The 16857-nt window shown below is 38.5% G+C and overlaps 1 protein-coding gene across 1 annotated transcript in view; it reads left to right on the top strand.

The window, feature by feature from the left end:
- Positions 1-985: 985 nt before the first annotated feature.
- The window catches only part of LOC109439421 (adhesion G protein-coupled receptor E2), a 43308-nt gene continuing 27436 nt past the window's right edge, over positions 986-16857 (top strand). The window contains exons 1-3 of the mRNA XM_074338119.1: positions 986-1138; positions 3040-3093; positions 3790-3909. Coding sequence (XP_074194220.1) covers positions 1108-1138; positions 3040-3093; positions 3790-3909 — 205 coding nt within the window. The 5' untranslated portion in view covers positions 986-1107. The remainder of the gene's footprint in view (positions 1139-3039; positions 3094-3789; positions 3910-16857) is intronic.

Here is a 16857-nt window from a genome sequence, read left to right as displayed (position 1 = left end):
ATTTCTGATGTCAAATAAGTATTTTATGTTTATTATTAAATACATGCAATAAAATGTTTAATTGTAACAATAACTTAACATTGGATTTATTTTTATTTTTATTACAAAGATTAAGAAGACATTTTTGTGGAAAAATTTGATCTGCAAAAGGTTGAATTTGATTTGCAAAAGGTTGAATTTGATTTGCAAAAGGGTGAATTTGGAGCACAAAACATGTAAAAAAGAATGAACTCTTGCTATTTTTGACAACATGGATGGACCTTGAGGGTATTATGCTAAGTGAAATAAGTTAGAATAAGACAAATACCATATGATCTCACTTATATGTGGAATCTAAAGAATAAATTAAGTTCATAAACACAGAGAACTGACTGGTGATTACCAGAGGTGGAGAGGTGGGGCGATGGATGAAGGGAGTCAAAAGGTACAAACTTCCAGTTATAAAATCAGTAAGTTATGGGGATGTAATGTACAGAATAGCAACTACAGTTAATAATACTATATTGCATATTTGAAAGTTGCTAACTGAGTAGATCTTAAAAGTGCTTATCACAAGAAAAAAATTTGTAACTCTGTTTGATGATGAGTGTTAACTAGACTTCTTGAGGGGATTATTCCAAAATATATACAAGTATCAAATCTTTATGTTGTATACCTGAAACTATATAATGTTGAATGAAAATTAAACGTCAATTTAAAAAGTCTATTAACAGATCATTTTGTTCACTCTGACCTAAGGTCCTCATAGGGGCAAAAAGACCAGTAGAGTGATTCTTCACTTGGGGGAGGTCTTTTAATACACAGTATCACATCTTCCTATATCAAAAAGATTTTAAAATCATCCTCAATATCATTATTAGTACAAAAACTAGTAATAATATGCAAACAAATGCTAGTAATGATATGCAAATACATAAGAAAAATAGAACTGGGGTTTCTGAGAAGTTAATTATGGGCCAGATTAGGGAAAAGAAAACATCCAGACCAGTGGTTCTCTAAATCACCTTCTCTAGGGCACAACACATACTTAAAACAGGAAGTCTTTTTAACACACACACAGACCAAGATCAGACGTCCTCTGTGGCTGGGCTTGCTGGTGTCTGCACCATGAGAAACGGGTATCTAAGGTGGCCGGCAGGTAGGTAGAACATAACAAAAATGACAGACAACTAAAGCTATCTGGGCACTCTCTACCCAGTTTGAAAATATTATCTGTTCTTGCTTGATATCTGGCTTGTTTGTCTAATATCTCTATAAGGTATAAAGGGAAAATTTTTGAGGATATTAGCTCATTTATATTAAATCTCAAAGGAGAAAGTCAGTTAAACTCATTGCCAGGGCAAACTTGGGGATGTAACAAAGTTTTCATTTTATTACTTGTGTTAGTTCAGTTTCACCAGAGAAACAGAACCAATAAAATGGAGACAGACAGAGATGGAGACAGAAAGACAGAGATTTTAAGGAATTGGTTCATTAGAATATGGAGGTTGGAAAGTGCGAAATCCATAGGACTGGCCAGCAGGCTGGAAACCCAGGGAAGACTTGATATTGCATCTCAAGTCCAAAGGCAGCTGGAATTCTCTCTTCCTCTTAAGGTCTTCAACTGATGAGATGAGGCGCACCCAGGTTATGGGAGGTAATCGGCTTTACTCAAAGTCTACAGATTTAAATGTTAATCTCATCTAAAAAACACCTCATGAAAAAAAATACACCTCACAGCAACATGTACACTAGAGTTTAAGCAAATATCTGGGTACCACGGCCTAGTCAAATTGGAACGTAAAATTAACTATCATAACACCTGTATTTTTTTCAAAAGAATAGATAACCAAACTATCTGAAAACTCTAGAGCACTAAGAAAAACATTGTCTGTTAGTCTATAGGTTTTATGTGAGTGATGGAATAACTTGAAGAACAGTAACAGTGAATTAGTAAAAACTAGTACCAGTGAGGTCAGCTTAATTCTGATTAGTCTTTATTCCCTTCAGTGCTTACATGTTACCTAGTAAGTTAGGTGTTCTTTATATATTATCCTCATTAGTTGTAATTAGTTTCCTGGTTTTTATGAAAATAGCCACATTTCTTATCATGCGAATTGTGGAATATGATTATTTTAATGCTGGACACATTTTGGGAAAATCCTGTAAAGGCACACAGACGTGAAAAGATTTTCATAGGGTTCAGGGCTCACATAGATGGGATGACAGACTCTACTAGGTGGTCCATTTATTGCCTGCAGGGTAGATTTCATTCCTCCATCCTCATAGTGGTTTGTATGCCACAAAGCCCCTTCTGTGATTCATTTCTCAGGACCGAGCTGGGAGACAAAGGGGAAAGGCTGTGCCTTCAGCACACTGTCCACTGTTGAAGGGCCAGGGCATCATGTGGGAGGAGCCATAAAAGCCATGGGTGCTGTACCTGGAGGGGCCACCTGACCAGGAGATAGTGGCCCTCCCTGCAGCCGCCTTAGTTCTCACTCCTCACCGCTCCTCAAATCCCACTGTATGGATTCCAGGGCTCCGTGCCCTGCTCTTCTCATCATTATAGGACTCAGACTTTGGGCTGTACGACTCTGCGATCTATGCTCTTTTTGTAAGCTCTGAAGCTGTACGTTCAACAGGAGCGATCCTGGAAGAGGACTCCTCAAAGCAGATTTCTGCCATTGACAGAGAACAAGGAACCTGGGCCTGGGCAAAGGCACACCAATCTGAGGATTCTCTCCTTTAAGATTTACCCTCTCCATTGGGAAGGTTGGGGTTTCTAAGATGGGTCTCTGTCATCAGCTCTGTGTATGTCCTGTCCCCTTACCTGTAGCACCTGAGTCCATCTGAACACTGTGTCTGTCGGTGACTGACTCCTGGGGAGTCCTGGGAGATGGAGGGGAAAGGCTTAGTCCTCGATTCCTGGTAAAGTACAAGAAGCTGCTGGAAGGCCATGGGCTGCAGGGCAAGAACCACCTATTAAGAACCTGCCAACTGGGGTTGAAATCGGAGCTTGACTCTCTTTTCTTTGTCATATCTCTGTTTTATCTGCCCCAGGGCTCTCTGTGCTGCTGCTGTTGCCTTTGGTTGCTGCAGCCCTGAAGGATAGAGGTGAGTGCCCAGCCAGCCCCATTATGGTTGTCGTGTGGGAGACCCTGTTCGCTGCGCCATTTGTCATGCAGGCTATCAGGCGGGGTCTCTGCTCCCACTCCCCACATAAGAATGCAGGATATGGTGAGGCCAAAAAGGAACACCCACGGAGCCATAGATGGGGGAGTCATACCACTGTATTCTCGCTGGCGGCATCCGCCTCTCTGCAATCCGCTCTTGCTAGCTCAGCCACCATCTTGCTAGCCCCCATGTTTTTGCTAGCATAGCCACAGCAATTATATTAGTGGCCAATGGCTCACTGGTTACAGCTGACGGCCAACTAGCCACAGCTGATGGCCATCCAATCACAGTTGATGGCCATTTACTACCTGAGCCAGTACCTTTCTATGTGAGGCCGAGAGCCTGGAAACTGCTCTCTGGGGCTCTATCCCCACAGTGGTATAAGCTAGGGAGTGCATGCTGGGGTCTGGTTCCCTCACCAAGTGGGAGGGAAGCTTGTTCTGCAAGTGAGGCTCAGAGATGGTCTCATGAAGATAAGAGAAGATGCTTTTACCTCCCTAAATGCCCAGAGTTTTTGTGTCTTTTCCTCTTCCAATGGCAGCTATACCCTCCTCTAGTTTTGGACTCATAGTTGGCCGTGGCTTCACCAATTTCTTGCCTTCTGACCATGGTCTCCCACTGCTTCTGCACCCACAGCTTGTATTCGCTGGTGCCCTCCAAACCCTCCATGTGTCAATGCCAATGCCTGTCTCTGCGCTCCAGGATTCAGTGCTGCATCTGAGAAGATCTTCACCGGCCACTTGGAGAGTTGTGATGGTACAGAGGCTTTGGGGTGGTGGAGGGGCACATGGAGATTGTGGGGGGAGACTGTGGGGCATCCAGAGCCCTCATCCCGAGAACAGCACAGAAGCACTTTGTCAAGAACTCAAGAGAGGAGGTGGGGCAGGGAAGTGGGCAGTCTGGTTTCATGATCAGTAGGTAGAGTGTTGAAAGCATCCATGGTGCAGCTGGGCTACGTGGGCTCAGAGTCTAGCTCTGCCGCTGACTGACTCTCTGACCTTTAGGAAATTATTTCTCCTTTCTTTGCCTCCGTTTCTTTGTGTATTGGGGATAATCATTGTACTTACCCCATACGGATGGTGCGAGATTTAATATTTACCTGTATGAAAAAAATTTAAAGATAGTACACACTGTCAACAAATGTGAGCTATTATCATTGTTACTGCTGTTATTGTAATTATTATTTTCATAGCACAAAGAAAGGAAAGAAATGGAAGAGACAGGAGGAAAGAAACACCCAGGGCCTGGAAGCTCGGGGTCTCCTACTAGCTTGAGCTCACCACAAACCGTGCCCACTCACGATCATGGTTTCCCACCTCATCTTCACAGCAGAGCCATGAAGCAAACAGAGCTAGGATTTATCTTTCCCACCTTCTCCCATTTGGCCCACTTCCCACCTCCTACCTTTGGCACCCACCAATCTGTTCTCTGTATCTTGTATCTATGTGCTTTTTCTTTTTCAATTTCACATATAGGTGATATCATACAGTATTTGTCTTTTTCTGTCTGACACTTTACTTAGCATAATGCCCTCAAGGTCCATCCACGTTGGCACAAAGGATAAGATTTCCTTCTTTTTTATGGCTGAATAATATTTCACTCTATATATATACCACTTTTTCATTATCCAGTCATCCATTGATGGACTTGTAGATTGTTTCTGTGTCTTGGCTAATGTAAATAATGCTGCAACGAACATAGGAGTGCAGACATCTTTTCAAGATTGTAATTTTATTTCCTTCTGATAAATACGCCGAAGTAGAATTAATGGACCATATGGTAGCTCTATTTTTATTTTATTTAGGAACCTCCATATTGTTTTTCAGAGGGGCTACTCCAATTTGAATTCCCAATCACAGTGCCCAAGGTTCCTTTTCTCCACATCCAGGTCAACACTTGTTATCTCTTGTCTTTTTGAAAATAGCCATTCTAACAGGTGTGAGGTGATATATGTCATTGTGGTTTTGATTTGCATTTTCCTGATGATTAGTGATGTTGAATACCTTTTCATGTAGCTGTTGGCAATTTGGATGCATTCTTTGGAAAATGTCTCTTCAGAGACTCTACCCATTTTAATCTGATTGTTTGAGTTTTTGCTATTAAGACGTATGAGTGCTTTATATGTTTTAGATGCTAACCCCTTATCAGATACATGATTTGCAAATATTTTCTCGCCATTGCAGGTTGGTTTTTTTTTTAATTATATTTTATTAAATTTATTGGGGTGACAATTGTTAGTAAAATTACATAGATTTCAGGTGTACAATTCTGTATTACATCATCTATAAATCCCATTGTGTGTTCATCACCCAGAGTCAGTTCTCCTTCCATCACCATATATTTGATCCCCCTTACCCTCATCTCCCACCCCACACCCCCCACACCCTTACCCTCTGGCAACCACTAAACTATTGTCTGTGTCTATGAGTTTCTGTTTCTCATTTGTTTGTCTTGTTCTTTTGTTGTTTTTGGTTTATATACCACATATCAGTGAAATCACATGATTCTCTGCTTTTTCTGTCTGACTTGTTTCGCTCAGCATTACTCTCTCAAGATCCATCCATATTGTCACAAATGCTCCTATATCATCTTTTCTTACTGCCGAATAGTATTCCATTGTGTATATATACCACAACTTCTTTATCCATTCATCTATCGAAGGACATTTTGGTTGTTTCCATGTCTTGGCCACCGTAAACAAAGCTGCAATGAACATTGGAGCACACGTGTCTTTATCTCTAAATGTTTTCAGATTTTTTGGGTAGATACCCACGAGAGGGATTGCTGGGTCATATGGCAATTCTATTCGTAATTTTTTGAGGAACCTCCACACTGCCTTCCATAACGGCTGCACCAGTCTGCATTCCCACCAACAGTGTATGAGGGTTCCTTTTTCTCCACAGCCTCTCCAACATTTGTTACTATTTGTCTTGTTGATGATAGCCATTCTGACTGGGGTGAGGTGATATCTCATTGTGGTTTTGATTTGCATTTCTCTGATGATTAGTGATGTTGAGCATTTTTTCATATGTCTATTTGCCATTTGTATGTCCTCTTTGGAGAAATGTCTCTTCAAGTCCTCTGCCCATTTTTCAATTGGGTTGTTTGTTTTTTGTTGTTGAGTTGCATGAGTTCCTTGTATATTCTGGATACTAGCCCCTTATCGGAGGCACTGTTTGCAAAAATCTTCTCCCATTCAGTTGGTGGCCTCTTTATTTTGTCAATGGTTTCTTTTGCTGTGCAGAAGCTTTTAAGTTTCATATAGTCCCATTCGTTTATTTTAGCTTTTACTTCCATTGCCTTTGGAGTCAAGTTCATAAAATGCTCTTTGAACCCAAGGTCCATAAGTTTAGTACCTATGTTTTCTTCTATGCAGTTTATTGTGTCAGGTCTTATGCTTAAGTCTTTGATCCATTTTGAATTAACTTTGGTACATGGTGACAAATAGCAGTCCAGTTTCATTCTTTTGCACGTGGCTATCCAATTCTCCCAGCACCATTTATTGAAGAGGCTGTCTTTGCTCCATTGTATGTTTTTAGCTTCTTTGTCAAAAATTATCTGTCCATATTTATGTGGTTTTATTTCTGGGTTCTCAATTCTATTCCATTGGTCTATGTGTCTGTTTTTCTGCCAATACCATGCTGTTTTGATTATTGTAGCCCTGTAGTACAAGCCAAAGTCAGGAAGTGTGATACCTCCATTATTGTTCTTTTTTTTAAGACTGCTTTGGCTATTTGGGGTCTTTTGTGGTTCCAAACAAATCTGATGATTTTTTTGTTCTATTTCTTTAAAATATGCCATTGGGATTTTGATGGGGATTGCATTGAATCTGTATATTGCTTTGGGTAATATGGCCATTTTAACTATGTTGATTCTTCCAATCCATGAGCACGGAATGTCTTTCCATTTTTTGTGTCTTCTTCAATTTCTTTCAAAAATGTCTTATAGTTTTCAGCATATAGGTCTTTCACATCCTTGGTTAAGTTTATTCCTAGGTATTTTATTCTTTTTGCTGCAATTGCAAAAGGAATTGTTTTTTGTATTTCTTTTTCTGAGATTTCATTGTTAGTATATAGGAAGGCAATTGACTTTTGTGCGTTGATTTTGTAGCCAGCAACTTTACTGTATTCGTTGATTGTTTCTAATAGCTTTTTGGTGGAGTCTTTAGGGTTTTCTATATATAGCATCATGTCATCTGCAAAGAGTGATAATTTAACTTCTTCATTCCCAATTTAGATGCCTTTTATTTCTTTCTCTTGCCTGATTGCTCTGGCAAGGACTTCCAACACTATGTTGAAAAGCAGAGGTGATAGGGGACATCCCTGTCGTGTTCCTGAACGTAGAGCAAAGGGCTTCAGTTTTTCTCCATTAATTATGAGATTAGCAGAGGGCTTGTCATATATGGCCTTTATTATGTTAAGGTATTTTCCTTCTATACCCATTTTATTAAGTGTTTTAATCATAAATGGATGTTGTATCTTGTCAAATGCTTTTTCTGCATCAATTGATATAATCATATGATTTTTGTCCTTTATTTTGTTTATGTGATGTATCACATTGATGGATTTGCGATGTTGAACCATCCTTGTGCCCCGGGATGAACCCCACTTGGTCGTGATGAATAATCTTTTTAATGCATTGTTGTATTCGATTTGCTAGAATTTTATTTAGGATTTTTGCATCGGTATTCATCAGAGATATTGGTCTGTAGTTGTTTTTCTGTGTGCTGTCCTTACCAGGTTTTGGTATCAGGGTAATGTTGGCCTCATAAAATGAGTTAGGGAGTACTGTCTCTTCTTCAATTTTTTTGGAAGAGTTTGTGCAGAATTGGTATTAGATCCTCTTTGAAGGTTTGGTAGAATTCACTAGTGAAGCCATCTGGTCCCGGACTTTTGCTTTTGGGAAGGTTTTGGATGACTGATTCAATTTCATTACTGGTGATCGGTCTGTTTAGATTTTCCAGTTCTTCATGGTTCAGCCTTGAAGGCTATATGTTTCTAAGAACTTGTCCATTTCTTCTAGGTTGTTGAATTTGGTGGCATATAGTCCTTCATAGTATTCTTGGATGATCCTTTGTATTTCTGTGGTGTCCGTGATAACTTCCCTTTTTCATTTCTGATTTTGTTAATCAGTGTCTTCTCTTTTATCTTAGTAAGTCTAGCCAAGGGTTTGTCAATTTTGTTAATCTTTTCAAACAACCAGCTCTTTGTCACATTAATTTTTTCTATTGTCTTTTTGTTCTCTATTTCATTTAGTTCTGCTCTAATTTTTGTTATTTCCTTTCTTCTGCTGACCTTGGGTTTTACTTGTTCTTCTTTTTCTAGTTCTTTAAGGTGTAACATGAGGTTATTTATTTGGGAGTTTTCTTGTTTCTTGAGATAGGCCTGTAATGAGATAAATTTCCCTCTTAAAACTGCTTTCGCTGCATCCCAAAAATTTTGGTAGGATGTATTTTCATTGTCATTTGTTTCTATGTATCTTTTGATCTCTCCTCTAATTTCTTCTTTGACCCAGTCCTTCTTTAAAAGTATGTTGTTTAATCTCCATGTATTTGTGTTTTTTCCCACTTTCTTTTTACAGTTGATATCCAATTTCAAAGCCTTGTGATCAGAGAATATGCATGGTATGATTTCAATCTTCTTAAATTTGTTGAGACTGATTTTATGTCCCAATATATGGTCTATCCTTGAGAATGTTCCATGTACACTAGAAAAGAATGTATAGTCTGATGTTTTAGGATGAAGTGCTCTATAAATGTCAATTATGTCCATTTCATCTAATGTGTCATTTAGGGCTACTATTTCGTTATTTATTTTCTGTTTGGATGATCTATCCATAGCTGTCAATGATGTATTTAAGTCCCCTAGTATAATTGTGTTTTGGTCAATTTCTCCCTTTAGTTCTGTTAGTAGTTGCTTGGTGTATTTCGGTGCTCCCTGATTGGGGGCATAAATATTGATGACTGTTATGTCTTCTTGTTGTACAGTCCCTTCACCATTATGAAATGTCCATCTTTGTCTCTTGTTATCTTTTTCACCTTGAAGTCTGTTTCATCTGATATCATTATGGCTACACCTGATTTTCTCTGGGTACCATTTGCTTGGAGTGTCAATTTCCACCCTTTCACTTTGAGTCTATGCTTGTCCTTGTAGCTGAGATGTGTCTCTTGGAGACAGCATATGGTTGGGTTTAGTTTTTGATCCAATCTGCTACTCTGTGCCTTTTTATTGGTGAGTTCAGTCCATTTACATTTAGGGTGATTATTGATATGTGAGGATTTCCTGTCATTCTATCTTTAGTTTTCTGGTAAGGCTGTGTCTCCATTGTTTCTTTGCCTTTTGTTGTTGTCTATTATTTCTGTGTGGTGGTATTCTATGATGTTTCCTCTGTTTCTTCTTTTATTTCAGTATATATTTCAGTTCTGGATTGTTTTGAGTGGTTACCCTTAAGTTTATGTAAAAGAAAGTTTGATATTTAGAGTATTCCATTTTCTTCAGCACGCTTACTTTCTCCATTCCCATATTCCGGTTCAGGCCTTTACTCTCCCCTTTTTGAGTTTTGATTGCCACAAATTGTCCCTGTTGATGGTGGTCGAATAGCCTCCTTTAGTATTTCTTGTAGTGCAGGTCGTGTATTAGAAAATTCCCTCAGCTTCTGTATGTCTGGAAAGGTCTTTATTCCTCCTTCATATTTAAAGGATATCTTTGCTGGATATATTATTCTTGGCTCATGATTTCTCTCTTTCAATAGTTTGAATATTTGGTTCCACTCCCTCCTGGCTTGTAGAGTTTCTGCTGAAAAATCTGATGATAATCTAATGGGCTTTCCTTTGTAAGTTACCGTCTTCTTTTCCCTGGCTGCCTTGAGGATTCTTTCTTTGTCGTTGATTTTAGACAGCTTCAATACAATGTGCCTTGGAGAAGGCCTGTTGGGATTGAGGTAACTAGGTGTTCTATTTGCTTCTTGGATTCGAGGGTCCAGTTCTGTCCACAAATTTGGGAAGTTCTCATCGACAATTTGTTTGAATATATTCTCTGTTCCCTTCTCTCTTTCTTCTCCTTCTGGTATGCCCATTATTCTTATATTGCTCTTTCTGATGGAGTCAGAAAGTTCTTGTAGAGTTCTTTCATTTCTTTTAAGTCTCAAGTCTCTTTCTTCTTCTATCTGTGTCATTTCCAGGTTTCTATCTTTGATGTCACTGATTCTTTCCTCCATCTGGTCAACTCTACTACCTAAGCTGGTTATTTCATTCTTAATTTCTTCTATTGAAGTCTTAATCTCCAGAAATTATATTTGGTTCTTTTTTAAAATTTCAATCTCTTTCGTAAAATGCTCATGCTGTTCTTTGATTGAGTTTCTGAGTTCGTTTAACTGCCTATCTGTGTTTTCTTGTATCTCGTTGAGTTTTTTCAGAACTGCAATCTTGAATTCTCTGTCATTTAAGTCACATATTTCTGTATCTTTAAGTGCCTTTCTCTGGAGATTTTTCATTTTCTTTCTGAGCTATTTTGTTGCCTTGGTTATTCATGGCGATTACTGGTTTGCTATTTCTCTTCCTAGACATCTACAGGAGTGACTTCTGCAACAGGTTGATAGGAAGAGGTCTTTCTTTTGTTTGCCAGTACTTGTTGGTAGAATGTTTTATTATTTCTCCAACTGCAACTTATTTTTCTTCTCCCACAAGGTAGTGCTATGTTTTCTCTGCACTATTCCAACTTCTCACACAATGGGGGGATTCCCTGGGAGACGGGCTTCTCCTCTGTTAATAGTTCGTCTAGGTCACAGGGCGCAGTGTCCCGGTGGGTATGCGGAGAGCTTTTGATGTTCCAAAGCTCTTCCAGTTCCTGATTCAGAGCCCGTATGTTTCAGCAGTTCTGTTTACTCCTGCAGGGATCTGCCCAGATAGGTGGGGTCAGGGGCGGGGTAAGTTGTGAGAGGTGGCCCAGAGCAATGGCGGCAACCACCACCACAGCTGGTCCTGCTTCCACAGCTCTCTCCCCTTTGCTGGAACTAGTTGGCTGTGAATTTGTTTTTGCGGTCCACAGTTCTCAAAACAGCAGATTTTCTGTTGTTTTGATCTGACACTGCTGCTGTTTCTCTTCTAGCACCGGGCAGGTGGGGGCGGGGTGAGCTCTGAGGGGAGGGAGGGGGCGGCTAGTCTCAGTGCCTAAGGCTCCGTTCTCTGCTCAGCAGTGCGGGCTTAAATACCGTTTTCAGCCTTTTTCCCTCAGTCTTTTCCGAGGTCTCTGCCGTGAGCGTTGGGTTCAGCCATGTTATATGCTGCCCAGTCAGCCCTGTGGGCCATAAGCGGAGCCCTAGCAGTCCGAGTTCCTCCCTCTCCCGCACCTGCGGTAGTTCCGGGAAGCGGCGAGTTCAGTGCCCTGAGCTAGGTCTGCGTCCTGTGCCTGCGCGGCTCCGTCTCTGCACTTCTCCCTTTCCTCCTCCCTCCACTCGCGCGAATCTCCCACCTGTAGGTGATTTCAGTTGGTAGTGGGCCTCTTCGTCTTGCCTGTCTGCTGTGCAGGGAGTTCTTTGTGGAGTTTTTGTTGTTCGATTCTTTGTAAATTCCAGGGGAGCTTTACAGAGGCTCACCTCACTCCGCCATTTTTCCGGAAGTCCGCAGGTTGGTTTTTCATTGTGGTGATGGTTTTGTTTTCTGTACAAAAGTTTTTTAGTTTGATGTAGTATCACTTGTCTATTTTTCTTATTGATGTGTCAAATACAAAAACTCATCGCCAAGACAGATATCAAAGAGCTAACTCCCACTACATATTCTACTATAGATTTTATGGTTTCAGTGTAGCATCTTTTTTTTTTAATTACCAAATTTGGGCTCAGAGAGATTGAATGACTTTTATTCTTCACAAAAATAGGATCATATGGTTCTCGACTTTTTCTGTCTGACTTATTTCGCTCAGCATAATAATCTCAAGATCCATCCATGTTGTTGTAAATGGCATTATTTCATCTTTTCTAACAGCAGAATAGTATTCCATTGTGTATAGATACCACATGTTCTATATCCAATCATCTATCAAAGGACACTTTGGTTTTTCCCATGTCTTGGCCACCGTAAATAAAGCTGCAATGAACATTGGAGCATAAATAAATGTTTTCAGATTTCTGGGGTTAGATACCCAGGAGAAGGATTGCTGGGTCACATGGTAATTCTATTCTTAATTTTTTGAGGAACCTCCACACTGCCTTCCATAGCGGCTGCACCAGTCTGCATTCCCACCAACAGTGTATGAGGGTTCCTTTTTTCCCACAACCTCTCCAACACTTGTTACTATTTGTCCTGTTGATGATAGCCATTCTGACTGGGGTGAGGTGATATCTCATTGTGGTTTTTATTTGCATTTCTTTGATGATTAGTGATGTTGAGCATTTTTTCATATGACTATTGGCCATTTGTATGTCCTCTTTGGAAAAATGTCTTTTCAGGTCCTCTGCCCATTTTTTATTGGATTTTTTTGTTGTTGTTGTTGAGTTCCTTATATATTTTGGATATTAGCCCCTTATCGGAGGCACTGCTTGCAAAAATCTTCTCCCATTCCATTGGTTTCCTCTTTATTTTGTCGATGGTTTATTTTGCTGTGCAGAAACTTTTTAGTTTGATATAGGCCCATTCATTTATTTTAGTTTTTACTTCCCTTGCCTTTGAAGTCAAATTCATAAATGCTCTTTGAACCCAAGGTCCATAAGTTTAATACCTATGTTTTCTTTTATGCAGTTTATTGTTTCAGGTCTTGTGTTTAGGTCTTTGGTCCATTTTGAATTAATTTTGGTACATGGTGACAGATAGCAGTCTAGTTTCATTCTTTTGCACATGGCTTTCCAATTCTCCCAGCATCATTTATTGAAGACGCTGTCTTTCCTCCATTGTGTGTTTTTGCTTCTTTGTCAAAAATCAACTGTCCATATTTTTGTGGGTTTATTTCTGGGTTCTCAATTCTATTCCATTGGCCTGTGTGTCTGTTTTTCTTCCAATACCATACTGTTTTAATTATTGTTGTTCTGTAATACAAGCTGAAGTCAAGGAGTGTGATACCTCCAGCATTGATCTTTTTTCTAAGGATTGCTTTGGCTATTCAGGGTATTTTGTGTTTCATACAAATCTGATGATTTTTTGTTCTATTTCTTTAAAAAACATCATTGGGATTTTGATGGGATTGTATTAAATCTGTATATTGCTTTGGGTAATATGGCCATTTTAAATATGTTGATTCTTCCAATCCATGAATATGGATGTGTCATTCCATTTCTTTGTGTCTTCTTCAATTTCTTTTTAAAATGTCTTACAGTTTTCAGTATATAGGTCTTTCACATGCTTGGTTAAGTTTATTCCTAGGTATTTTATTCTTTTTGCTGCAATTGCAAATGGAATTGTTTTGTTTTGTTTTTTGTTTTGTTTTTTTTCATTTCTTTTGCTGAGATTTCATTGTTAGTATTTAGGAATGCAATGGACTTTTGTACGTTGATTTTGTAGCCAGCAACCAGACTGTATTCGTTGATTGTTTCTAATAGCTTTTTGGTGGATTCTTTAGGGTTTTCTATATATAGCATCGTGTCATCTGCAAAGAGTGACACTTTAGCTTCTTCATTCCCAATTTGCATGCCTTTTATTTATTTCTCTTGCCTGATTGCTCTGCCTAGGACTTCCAACACTATGTTGAAAAGCAGAGGTGATAGGGGACAGCCCTGTCATGTTCCTGAACGTGGAGCAAAGGGCTTCAGTTTTTCACCATTAATTATGAGATTAGCTGAGAGTTTGTCATATATGTCCTTTATTATGTTAAGGTATTTTCCTTCTATACCTATTTATTAAGTGTTTTAATCATTAATAGATGTTGTATCTCGTCAAATGCTTTTTCTGCATCTATTCATATAATCATATGATTTTTGTCTTTTATTTTGTTTATGTGAATTATAACATTGATGGATTTGCATATGTTGAACCATCCTTGTGCCCCGGGGATGAACCCCACTTGGTCGTGATGAATAATCTTTTTAATGCATTGTTGCTTTTGATTTGCTAGAATTTTGTTTAGGATTTTTGTATCTGTATTCATCAGAGATGTTGGTCTGTAGTTTTCTTTTATTGTGTTATCCTTACCAGGTTTTGGTATCAGGGTAATGCTGGCCTCATAAAATGAGATAGAGAGTAGTGTTTCTTCTTCAATTTTTTGGAAGAGTTTGAGTAGGACAGATATTAGATCCTCTTTGAATATTTGGTAGAATTCACTAGTGAAGCGATCTGGTCCCAGCCTTTTGCTTTTGGGAAGGTTTTGAATGACTGATACAATTTCCTTACTGGTGATTGATCTATTTAGATTTTCCAATTCTTTGTGATTCAGCCTAGGAAGACTATATGTTTTTTAAAACTTGTCCATTTCTTTTAGGTTATTGAATGTGGTGGCATATAGTCCTTCATAGTATTCTTTGATGATCCTTTGTATTTCTGTGGCATCCGTGATAACTTCCCCTCTTTTATTTCTGATTTTGTTTATTTGTGTCTTTTCTCTTTTTATCTTAGTGAGTCTAGCCAAGGGTTTGTCAATTTTATTAATCTTTTCAAAGAACCAGATCTTTGTCACATTAATTTTTGCTATTATTTTTTTGTTTTTCTCTGTTCCATTTAGTTCTGCTCTGATTTTTATTATTTCCTTCCTTCTGCTGATTTTGGGTTTTATTTGTTCTTCTTTTTCTAGTTCTTTAAGGTGTAACGTGAGGTTATTTACCTGGGATATTTCTTATTTCTTGAGATAGGCATGTAATGATACAAATTTCCCTCTTAAAACTGCTTTTTTGCTGCATCCCCAAAATTTTGTTAGGATGTATTTTCATTCTCATTTGTTTCTATGTATCTTTTGATCTCTCCTCTTATTTCCTCTTTGATCCAGTCGTTCTTTAAAACTATGTTGTTTAATTTCCACATATGTGTGATTTTTCTGTTTTCTTTTTGCAGTTGATATCCAATTTCAAAGCCTTGTGATCAGAGAATATCCTTTGTATGATTTCAATCTTCTTAAATTTTCTGAGTTTTATGTCCCAATGTATGGTCTATCCTTGAGAATGTTCCATGTACACTAGAAAAGAATGTATGTAGTCTGATGTTCTAGGATGAAGTGCTCTATAAATGTCAATTATGTCCATTTCATCTAATGTGTCATTTAGGGCTAATACTTATTTATTTTCTGTTTGGATGCTCTATCCATAGCTGTCAATGATGTATTTAGGTCCCCTAGAATAATTGTGTTTTGGTCAATTTCTCTCTTTAGTTCTGTTAGTAGTTGCTTGGTATATTTCAGTGCTCCCTGATTGGGGGCGTAAATATTGATGACTGTATGTCTTCTTATTGTATAGTCCCCTTTATAATTATGAAATGTCCATCTTTGTCTCTTGTTACCTTTTTTATCCTGAAGTCTTTTTCATCTGATATCAGTATAGCTTCACCTGATTTTCTCTGGATACCATTTGCTTGGTGTGTCGGTTTCCACACTTTCACTTTGAGTCTATATTTGTCCTTACAGCTGAGATGTGTCTCTTGGAGGCAACATACAACTGGGTTTAGTTTTTGATCCAGTCTGCTACTCTGTGACTTTTTGTTGGTGAGTTCAGTCCATTCACATTTAGGGTGATTATTGATATATGAGGATTTCCCATCATTCTATCTTTGGTTTTCTGGTATGACTGTGTCTCCATTGTTTCTTTGCCTTTTTGTTGCTGTCTATTATTTCAGTGTGGTGGTATTCTATGATGTTTCACTCTTTTTCTTCTTTTATTATATTATATGTTTCAGTTCTGGATTTTTTTCTTTTTTTTTTAGTCATTACCATTACGTTTATGTAAAAGAAAATTTCATATTTAGAGTGTTCCATTTTCTTCAGCATGCTTACTTTCTCCATTCCCTTATGCCGGTTCAGACATTCACTCTCCCTCCTTTTATATTTTTGTTGTCACACATTATCCCTATTTATGCTGGTTGAATTGCCTCCTTCAATATTTCTTGTAGTGCAGGTCATGTGTTAGAAAATTCCCTCAGCTTCTGTATGTCTGTAAAGGTCTTTATTCCTCCTTCATATCTAGAGGATATCTTTGCTGGATATATTATTCTTGGCTCCTGATTTCTCTCTTTCAATAGTTTGAATATTTGGTTCCACTCCCTCCTGGCTTGTAGAGTTTCTGCTGAAAAATCTGATGATAATCTAATGGGCTTTCCTTTGTAAGTTACCGTCTTCTTTTCCCTGGCTGCCTTGAGGATTCTTTCTTTGTCGTTGATTTTAGACAGCTTCAATACAATGTGCCTTGGAGAAGGCCTGTTGGGGTTGAGGTAATTAGGTGTTCCATTTGCTTCTTGGATTCAAGGATCCAGTTCTTTCCACAAGTCTGGGAAGTTTTCATCGACTATTTGTTTGAATATACTCTCTGTTCCCTTCTCTCTTTCTTCTCCTTCTGGTATGCCCATTATTCTTATATTGCTCTTTCTGATGGAATCAGAAAGTTCTTGTAGAGTTCTTTCATTTCTTTGAAGTCTCAAGTCTCTTTCTTCTTCCATCCTTGTCATTCCAGGTTTCTATCTTCGATGTCACTGATTATTTCCTCCATCTGGTCAACTCTACTACCTAAGCTGGCTATTTCATTCTTAATTTCTTCTACTGAGTTCTTAATCTCCAGAAATTCTGTGTGGTTCTTTTTTAAAAA

Source organism: Rhinolophus sinicus, linkage group LG07 (assembly GCF_036562045.2).
Source record: "Rhinolophus sinicus isolate RSC01 linkage group LG07, ASM3656204v1, whole genome shotgun sequence".
Lineage (NCBI taxonomy): Eukaryota > Metazoa > Chordata > Mammalia > Chiroptera > Rhinolophidae > Rhinolophus > Rhinolophus sinicus.
The sequence above is the reverse complement of the archived record's forward strand: the minus strand, read 5'-3'. Positions and strand labels throughout refer to the sequence as shown.